Source organism: Triplophysa dalaica, chromosome 7 (assembly GCF_015846415.1).
Source record: "Triplophysa dalaica isolate WHDGS20190420 chromosome 7, ASM1584641v1, whole genome shotgun sequence".
NCBI classification, from domain to species: domain Eukaryota; kingdom Metazoa; phylum Chordata; class Actinopteri; order Cypriniformes; family Nemacheilidae; genus Triplophysa; species Triplophysa dalaica.
This window is the reverse complement of record NC_079548.1, coordinates 7,040,744-7,051,119: the sequence shown is the minus strand read 5'-3', so window position 1 is coordinate 7,051,119 and position 10,376 is coordinate 7,040,744. Positions and strand designations below refer to the sequence as shown.

General features: G+C 35.1%; 1 protein-coding gene across 1 annotated transcript; it reads left to right on the top strand.

Annotated features, from left to right (window-relative positions):
• The first annotated feature begins 1,918 nt into the window (after window positions 1–1,918).
• Window positions 1,919–4,936, top strand: dnal4a (dynein, axonemal, light chain 4a). Its single transcript, XM_056753115.1, has 4 exons — window positions 1,919–2,046; window positions 2,860–2,943; window positions 3,065–3,148; window positions 3,375–4,936. The coding sequence occupies exons 2-4, from the start codon at window positions 2,872–2,874 to the stop codon at window positions 3,537–3,539; spliced, it is 321 nt and encodes a 106-aa protein (XP_056609093.1). The 5' UTR covers window positions 1,919–2,046; window positions 2,860–2,871; the 3' UTR covers window positions 3,540–4,936.
• Window positions 4,937–10,376: the final 5,440 nt, after the last annotated feature.

Sequence of the window (10,376 nt, the reverse complement as noted above, 5' to 3'; positions counted from 1 at the left end):
TTTTTTGCCTTTGTGTCATTTTTATCCCTAAAGGATTCATGTTCACTGGCTTGGTGAAATATACAATTATAATTTCGTAGGTTTCAGTTTTCAAACATGTCCAGCTTGGGAAAATCACATTGTGCTTTCTATACATCCCATTCATTTCTAGTCTGTTTATATCTCCGTATATCTTGTTCTTTGCAGAACTGCAGTCTGTTATTGAGTAAACATGTGATTTTTGCAGACAAAAGACCTTCCATCATCCACACTCCAATTTACCAAATCCGTTGACACAGCCCCCCGAACACTGTATGTCTGCATCGGTCTCTCTCCTGCTGAATTAAGACAAAAATTCCCACATGCTTTAACTTCTCTGTGAAACTCTGTTTCTGGAAAGAAGATCGATCAGTCTTTTTCCAGCAAGACCTTTCCCATATTAACTACTAACTTAACCTATTAACATAGATTCCAATCTGTAATTTGCTCAGAAAACTGTTGACATTGTACATTAGATTCTCTAAAAGTTATCTCTTTTCATTTCTCTCCATTGCATTTGTCACAGAGAATAGATTTGTTCTTTGAACAGGGTCACTGTTAGGGGAGCACGCAACCTAATAAATGTATGTATCCTGAATGTGCTATAAATTGATATGTATCAAATATAAGTAAAGGATACATTGAGTTTAACAGCCCTTTTCATTATACCTAAATGATATTTATTCAACTAAGAGATCCTCACTAAACTCATTTAATATGAGTATCGTCGTAACACATCTCCAAGTCTGTGGTTGACATCTAAAGTCTACACAATGTACCTTCAAAGCATCTCAAGATGCAGACAGTGCAGAATTATATTTTAGAGAATAGAGCAAAGAAATAGATTCTCTCAAAGAGATAACGAACGATGTGTAAGATGCTCCGGGAACCATGTGTAGGAGTTCTTTTAACCTCAAGTTCATGTTATAAAACATAGCGTCGGCTATGTTGGAGGTGTGGGGGCTGACAACAGCCTGCTGAATTACATTTGCACGTGGACCAAAACACAATCACAGACATGTGAGCCATTTTCTGTATCTTTTCTAGTTTCTGAGTTAATAAACCTGATCAGATTTGTTTGAATGAATTCTTGTAAACATAAAATATTAGAATCTTTTTTTATAAATCCCCCTTCTGGAATTGATTTTTTCAGTGGCATTTTTGTTTCTTACCATGTGATCTTCACTTACAGAGGATTTCAATGTCACCAGTCCTTTATCTTTTTAAGAGCAGTGTGCACTATATCAGCCACACATTCAGCAATACAAAAATCTGACAGCTGGCCACTAGTGTCTAAAGAAACACAAAGTCCATCAGTCTAGGTTTAGACAGGCCTAGAATGAAATGTTTTTTTTTCTGCTCCAAACCTTGGTTTATTGGTCCTGGCTTTAACAAAGTGTAGGGACTTTTATTCGGATCTATTACAATTTACTTGGATTTTTACAAAACACATGCTTCAAAGCAGCTTTAGAGAAAATTATTCTGTATAATACATGTATAAATCCTGTATGAATTAGAAGTGAAAATATACAAAGAGGTTTTTAGGTGTGCCTCTAATATTTCTAATAGCAAATGTCATAATTCCCATTGGGATTACCCCTCTGTCCTCACTTTCTCACACAATTTATGGGTGAAAAGCTTAATGCCATTAAAATCTGTAACACCAGCAAATGTTTACAGGCAGATGTGCGTAACACACCAAGACCTTATTTTGACACAAAAACACACTTTGCCAATTCAAGAGAAAGTGATGAAAGGGCTGATTCTTCTCACAAAAGTGTTGGTTAAGTAACGTTAGCCTTAAATTTATGTTTAGTAATTAAAAGGTAACATACTCCGAGGTTCAGTTCAGAGACAGCCACCAATAGCTTTGGAGCCACTACCATCAAAAGCCCTCCTTCTCCAGCCTACGACAGACGAGGGAGGAAGTGACGAAGTCACGTGGTTCGGATGCTGCCCAGGCCGGCCCGGTGCATCTCCATGACAACATCAGAGGAGAAGGGTATTGTTCCACAACGCTGCAGAACGGTGATTAAATGTCTTTAAACTTACTTGTTACAGATGCTCGTTATAAATTACATTAATATTTTCTTCATGTATCCGTCTATAATGAGATATAAAGCAGGTCGAACGGGAGTTAGCGTTTAAGCTAACATTAGCACTGAAATGCTAAAAACAAACACTTACAACACACGTGTTTGTCTGTTGATAATTACATTTTTACATTAACTCATTGATGCACTGCAGATTAAACGTGCTTTTTGATAGTTTTTTTTATTTCTTTTGAATTGTTTGGTAGTTTAGAGCTGTATTGCTACTTCAGCTTGCAAACTCTGTTTTGTTTTTGTGTTAATCCATTTAAATCAATATTCAAATAGATTTAAATGCTATATTTATGCTCATTGATCTTTTGGACAAGTGTCGTATTTTACAATATATGATAAAGGCAACACAGGAGAACTTTAACTATTGCAGTTTATATGTGTGTTTAATGTTCATGGACAAAATACATCTTTGCTTTTATCGTTCAGCCAAGAATCTGAAATGTAAGATGTTTACAGATAATGAAGACTCAAAGTTTGAGGAGAATCACTATTTTCGCTATGATTTAAATCTTTGACGTGACCTTACTCAGTCAATATGAAAGATATCGAGATTATTTTCACAGAATGTTATTTATATTATGTCATAGTCACATAATTTAGTGTAGGAAACAATACATCTCCAAAAAAATGACCTTTCATAGGCAGTGTTTCATATATTAACTGTTCAATGAGAACTCATCGGGTGAGAGATTTGACCTGATATTTAGATTTTTAAGGACTAATGGCTCTCTTTCAGTGAAGGGCAGGGATGGCGGAAACTGTAGATGGTAAAAAAGAAGAGGCAGACTACAAAAGACTACACAGCTTTCCTCTCATCAGGGTGAGTGTAGCTGTGACCTTCATTACTCAAACGGCTCCCCTTTCTTTTCAAAGTATGACATTTTAGCCGTTCTTTTCCATCATGTATGAGCGTTGTTGTGATCTGTTGGTTTTGTGCACAGCACACAGACATGCCTGAAGAGATGCGAGTGGAGACCATGGAGCTGTGTGTCACAGCCTGTGAGAAATTTGCCACCAACAATGAGGTAAGTCAGGTGTATGTGAGTGGATGATTGTGTTATGAAATGCAGGCTGTCAGATAAATGTGCTCCCCTGGTCACACAGGTGGGGGTGGAGTGTGTTATTCTGTCTGGTTCATAGTCAGTACTGTTCACACACTTGTAGTCTGGCCATCTGGACTGTTCTCCTAGCCTACATGATTTCATCTTCCTCTCTCTGTCTCCCCCTCTCGTACAAACTACTTTTTTCCAGAATGCTGCCAGGATGATTAAGGAGTCCATGGATAAGAAGTTTGGCAATTCGTGGCATGTGGTCATTGGTGAAGGTTTTGGGTTCGAGGTGACTCATGAAATCAAGAACCTGCTGTACATGTTCTTTGGGGGAAGTCTTGCTGTGTGTGTGTGGAAGTGTTCCTGATGTCATCTCCTGGCCACACAGTTGCCACTGTGGGATATATATACTCACAGGCCTGTCTTAACTATGCAGCCCTATATTTGATGTGTGTGTCCAGCCGTGTGAAAAGGTGCATGAGGGGTACTAAGAAAGAAGGATCCACATTCCTGGGCACATCTGCTCTCAACAGATCACTCTTTCTCAGGTTTTAATTCGAATTTTCATGATTACAATTTACATCTTTATTTACAATGCATGATTCATAAATTCTTATTCTTCCAAAGAAAAAAAGGATTTGCAGAGTTGCATAGTGAATTTATTTCCTTTTGTGTTTTGAATGAAACTAAACTACATAGCAAATGACCACTGCAAAATGATCTCTGGATAGGCTTGTCTGTTTGAGTTTTGTAAATAGTGAAAATGCCGAATCTATGCTTGAAACCGCAGGCATTCTATGGCAATAATTGTAATTTATTCTTACTGGGTTGCCCTGCCACCTGTTTGAGATGATTCAGATTTTTTTTTCATTCTCACCCTGGGAATATGCTCTTTCAGTTCTCTCCCTTAACACAACCAGCATTTCCAAGAGTGAGTTCTACACAATGTCAAGTTTACAGATTTTTACGTTTGATTTCTAAAGGTTCTGTAGTTATGCAATCTTAACTTTTTATCGTTCTTTTTGTAGCCATGAGATTCATATCTACTGAAACTTGTATTTTACTGTTACCATTTTACACATTGCAAAATATGGCTGTACTAACTGAACAATTACTCGTCTTCAGTCATATTCAGCTGGTAACTGTTTTCCAGGTGATGCTTGGTGATTTTACTTTTCCTACCTCCAGAATGTTTCTTGCCAAATTACCTGACAAACCTCCAAGGATGAGTAGTAATTAAATTTCAGTTTGAATCTACAATACATCTCTTTACAGAATATGCAGTTTTTAACCACTGATAAGTATAAAAAACGTATCATTTAATACTGTAATTACTGCACTATTTGGTTTACCGAAGCATGTTTGAAATGATTGACATAAATACAATTACGTAGCCACTAGTTCCTAGCGAACACACTCATAAGAAGAAATCAAATTTTCGGGTGTAATTACTGCTGAAGCAGATACCATAAACTACCCCAGTTAATTGGATGTTATGTAGAGAATATGGTCATTGATTATTTCCAGCTAAATACATAAGGAACATGCCAATATTTGTGAACACCGTCCTACAAAACATTTGAATAGTACTTTTGACCTTATATGTGGTCAAATTCCGTTTGTTTTCATCAGTATGTTTCCTCTTAATGTTCCAACAATGCTGAAAAATGAAAAGGCCTTAAAAGTTATGTTTTTTTATGATTCTGATCTTTCTGTGCAATAATTCCTCTGTTTGGAGAAATAAACTTTAAATACAATCTGTGAGACTGTTGTGATATTTGAAGATCAAAACTTGAATATATCTTTAGTCCAAAACTGTCATGAAGTGTTGAACTGTAAACTTTCAAGCCTATTTACATGAACATCAAATTAATTTCTGTTTATTCGATAAAGTGACTGTGTAAATGTCAATTATTGTGAGATTTGTTTTGCATGTATTGAAAAGTGAAAAAACCCTCATGCCTTATTTACAACAGACTTTTCTTGTAGCAGGCTTTTGTTTCTTCTTTCTTATATTTGTCTGCTCCATCAATCCATCACCTTCTTTATTTAGATTGGATGCTTGTCCAGACATGCTGCATTTCCTCTTCTGTTTCTGTTTTCGTCTCCCTCCCTCTCTGTATTTTGGATGAACTGAGCTCAGATCAGTGAGTGAGTGAGTTGGTGCTATGTGTCTCTGGCTCTCACTCATCATTAACAGCTTGGCTGTCTCCGGGGGACTGCAGGATCTGCCTGACATTCTGCTGACAAGGAACATCCCGCAGAGAGACGCAGCGGGAAAGGGTATTCGAGCCAGAATCAGGCAGTTAGGAATACAGTAAGGAAAACCTCCCACCTGACTGGTTAAAGCATAATACAGTGTAGCACCCAAACACACAAGAAAGATTAGATGGCTTTGGGTTGAAATTAATTTGTCAAATGGAACAGGATCAAATGTTCTTGGAAAAGTAACTGCTGGGAAATGATGGTGCTAAAGTGAAGTGATTGATGGAGAACAAGAGTGAAGGAATCATGTGATCGTGAGTGTTCAAATGAAAAGGCAGAGGGATTACACAGATTACATAACTCTGTGTGTTTCAACGTGTGATGGCAAGCGGGTGGGTTGTGAGAAGTGTAGCAGTGGGAATGAAAGTGGGATTGGGGAATGAATGTAGATTTCCACACCTTCCTTGATTTTTCTATCTCTTTTGCAGTCAGAATTTACACATGCTAATATCCTTTTATGAAATGGTTGGCTGCCGAACCGGATGCTGATTGATGAATGAAAGGTAACAGTTTATGACACAAAACACTGTTAATATTATTTAAAGGTGTGAATAGTAAGGCCCATTTTGCGCTTGCTGGAAATGTTGAAAATACATCATAACCCAATGTCGTTATTTCATTATGATCATTTAAATGCTTATTTAAAGGCAATCTTTAATGGTGAATCTTAAATATGGGACAATTTATTTTATTATTATTGCAATTTTTATTTTTTTATTAGTATTTTATTATTATTGTATTTTATTAATGCATAGGGTTCTCATAAGTGTATTCCTGTGTCAGACAACCATTGAGAAGAATGAGCCTGCTGCTCTCTTCATGTTTTTTTTAAGGTATAGTTCACCAAAAAAAATATAATTCTACATTTACCAGTGGCGGCGTTTCACCAAAACCTAGGGTATGCCAAAATTTCCTCTGGCCATACAACAACGACATTCCAAAGTAACTGTGAATGCTAGTGTATACGCAAACGCCGCCCCTGTCATTTACTCACCCTCTATTCATTTCAAATCTGTATGACTTTCACTCTTCCGCAATTAACAAAAGAAGATATTTTGAAGAATGTTTGTAACTGAACAATGCAAGTACATTTACTTCTATTGTATGGACCCAAAACCCCTGCAAGTCAATGGGTACAGCGCTTTTTGGGTACTAACATTCTTCAAAATATCTTTTGTGTTCTGCAGAAGAAAGTCAGACAGGTTTTTAAATGATGACCGAATTTTCATTTTGGTGTGAACTATTCATTTTTATATTACTGTACATTACCCAATGCTCAACTGTTACACTAAGTTTACATGCCATAGATTTGATCTGTTAACGGAAATATTTATTTGCTTAACATATAGAAATGTTTTTAAAAAGTGTATCCTGAATTATTTTACAATTTCATGCAATCACAAGAGCATTAAAGGTGAAAACAGAATAACTGCTTCCATAATCCTTTAACTGTGTCTATATTTACAAAATATCCCCGCCTCAAGTACTTTTTTGTATGTTAGAATTGTTGTGGTTTCTTTAAGAATTTATTCTCCCTCTTTCACTCTCTAGGGCTGAATAAAATATTCATTGTTGAGCTTTCTGAGTGAGTTTGTGAAGCATCAGAGTGCCTCCAATATTTTCCCTTTCCGTGTGTGGATATTTGTTATATTTATTTCTTACAGCTGTGTGCAATGATTTTGTGTGCATAAATGTATTATTTAGACTGGACGTAGAGAGCTGTCAAGTATCAGACACAAGGTTACCTTTATTGCTAGACTGCAGCAGTTCCATCTAAATCTAAAATGATAAAACAGTCAATGTGAAAGATAGAGAAAGAGTCGGGAAGGAGGATCGCAACAGGAGTAAATAATTAGGTGAGACAATTCACAAGATGTAGGGTAAAAAAAGAAAGAGCTTTAAATATTTAATACAGTATGTTTCTGAGCTTGACGTCTAGCATTGTGACACATAAAGTATTAATATACAGGATGACAGGATGAATCTGTGTTCTTGGGAGTTGGTTAGACCTTCTCCATTAAAGTACTTTTAAATATGATGCTTTCTAGAATTTAGATGAATGATATGCAATTATATTGGGCTCGCAGACAGATTCATTGGTCATTTTTAATGAGGTTTAATGAGCCATTTGGTTTTCTTTTTTTCATGTATTTGGTTGCATACCTAATGAAACACCACTGGCTCAGTTAAGAATGTAATAGTAGGATACTGCACAGGATGTGTAAAGTCTCCCTAAAAATAACATTTCTGAAGATAAGGAGTTCAAGGAGCTTCTGCAAATCTTTTTCACAGCTCTTATTTACTCCATCATCTTTATACATACTTTAGGACTTAAACTAACAAAAGAGTACGGATTCAATACCCCAGTATCATTTGAATAACAGAGCATGTGTGTCAGATTGACCAAAATAATCTCAACGTAATTCGGATGGTGGCAAATTCGTATGACTTTGAATAATGTCATTCATACGTTTTGCTACAATCTGCTTTTGTGCCAATTTAGTTTCAAATTTGCTTGAGATCAGTGTGGATGTACCTAAAGTCAAACTATCTTTTTCTTAGCTTCCTTAAAGTATCTTCTAAAAAGACGTTTTACATTTTTAACAAATGCAACCGCAACATGCAACTTTAAAGAATTAAAAAGGAATTCAACATTTAGCCTTCCAGATGGATTTCATCACATACAGTGTGATGAACATATTGTATTAGCGTAATTCCATCAAAAATAATCCTGCATTGCTAAATCCAAATTATTTGAATACATGACATACATGAGAAAAGTTGGTAACACTTTATAATAACTGCACGCTATGAATCATTAGTTAAGCATCAGTACATAGTTAATTAATCATTTATGAAGCATTGGCCCCACATTAATAGACATTAGTAAGCAGTTTATAAATACAGCTACAAATGCTTTGTTCTTGGTTGATAAGCATGTATATAATATGCTTAATAATCAAATTTTCATACTTTATTAAGGATGAATTCATCATTTCTAAATTAAGGATTACATTACTTACAAACCAGTTAGTTAGGAGTTGTCAGTGGTTCATGAGATCATTTAAAAAGTGTAAGTAAATGATTAATAAACTCTTTGAATGCACATTTATACATCTTATTATTCTGACATATAGTAACAGTTACTTAATTTGTTAATAAATGCTTTTTTAACACACATTCCTGCTGTAATTCATGATCAATTAAGGTAGTTATAAAACATTTACTAGTTGTCAGTTAACTATTTTTGTGAGCTCATCTAAAGTGAGGACTATTTATGCCTTGTAAAGCGTTTACAAATGAGAGTTAAAGGATCAGTTATCTTCTAAACAGAAATAGGAAAAACACAACAAAGAGGGATACAGAACATAGAAATATTTATTTCAAGAAATTAAACTGTACAACTGTACATATTAATGAATATAACGCGATTTAATGTTAAATAAAAAATAAACCTCTGCAAAATTAAAATTGTACCACCAAACATATAAATTAACATTAAATGAATTGATATAAAATGAAAAATAAACTTCTGAAAAAATGTAATTCCTGCACACCTCCAGAAAAACTGTGAAGTGATATGCAACTATCATTTGTAAATGCTTTACAAGGCATACACAGTCCTCACTTTAGATGAGCTCACAAAAAATAGTTAACTGACAACTAGTAAATGTTTTATAACTACCTTAATTAATCATGAATTACAGCACAATGTGTGTTAAAAAAGCATTTATTAACAAATTAAGTAACTGTTACTATATGTCAGAATAATAAAATGTATAAATGTGCATTCAAAGAGTTTATTAATCATTTACTTACACTTTCTAAATGATCTCATGAACCACTGACAACTCCTAACTAACTGGTTTGTAAGTAATGTAATCCTTAATTTAGAAATGATGAATTCATCCTTAATAAAGTATGAAAATTTGATTAGTAAGCATATTATATACATGCTTATCAACCAAGAACAAAGCATTTATAGCTGTATTTATAAACTGCTTACTAATGTCTATTAATGTGGGGCCAATGCTTCATAAATGATTAATTAACTATGTACTGATGCTTAACTAATGATTCATAGCGTGCAGTTATTATAAAGTGTTACCGAAAAGTTTAAAATAATGAGCATTCATTTTGAGATAAAAAGTCATCATAATATGGAGATGGTGGTCTAGTGGGTTAAACCACCCAACTGGTAAATCAAAGGTTGCTGGTTCGATCCCAGCAGCCACCACTAGTGTGTCCTTGAGCAAGACACTTTACTCCATGTTGCTCCAGGGGGATTGTCCCTGTAATAAGTGCACTGTAAGTCGCTTTGGATAAAAGCGTCTGCCAAATGACTAAAATGTAAAATGTAAATAATATCATAATAATGACATTCTTACAATCATGATTTGTCGAAGCACTGTTTAATTTGACGGAACTGGGCTTCCATAATAATGACATGTTTACTTTAAAAAAAACTAAAGACAGTATGCAATGTAGGAGTTCCTTAGTATGTTGTACCGAACATGGACTCTTAATAATAATAATAATTTGATTATTCTTTTTATATAGAAATGTTTTGTTATTTCTGCTGTATTCGGCAGAAATACTAAGCACTAAATCATTATATCTAATTAATTTTACTTATTAGTAATCTGGGTTGTTTGTGCTTTGGGTTAGCCCTATATGTGCATCTGTTGTGCAACTGTGAAAAGATGAAAAAGCCACAAATGAATGAATTCACACCAGGGACCAGTCTCTCCACATACACCAGTGAACAAGCTGATTTAATGATGCCATGGATCACACAAGCTCTGCGCTCTGGGAGTAACCGCATGTCAAATCCTTCTCTGACAGTTGGCCGGCACTTTAAAAGCTGATCCTCCTGCTGCATGTTATGTCAAAATTCTTATAAGCATCATTGATACTGTGTGCAGGACGATCTGATTGC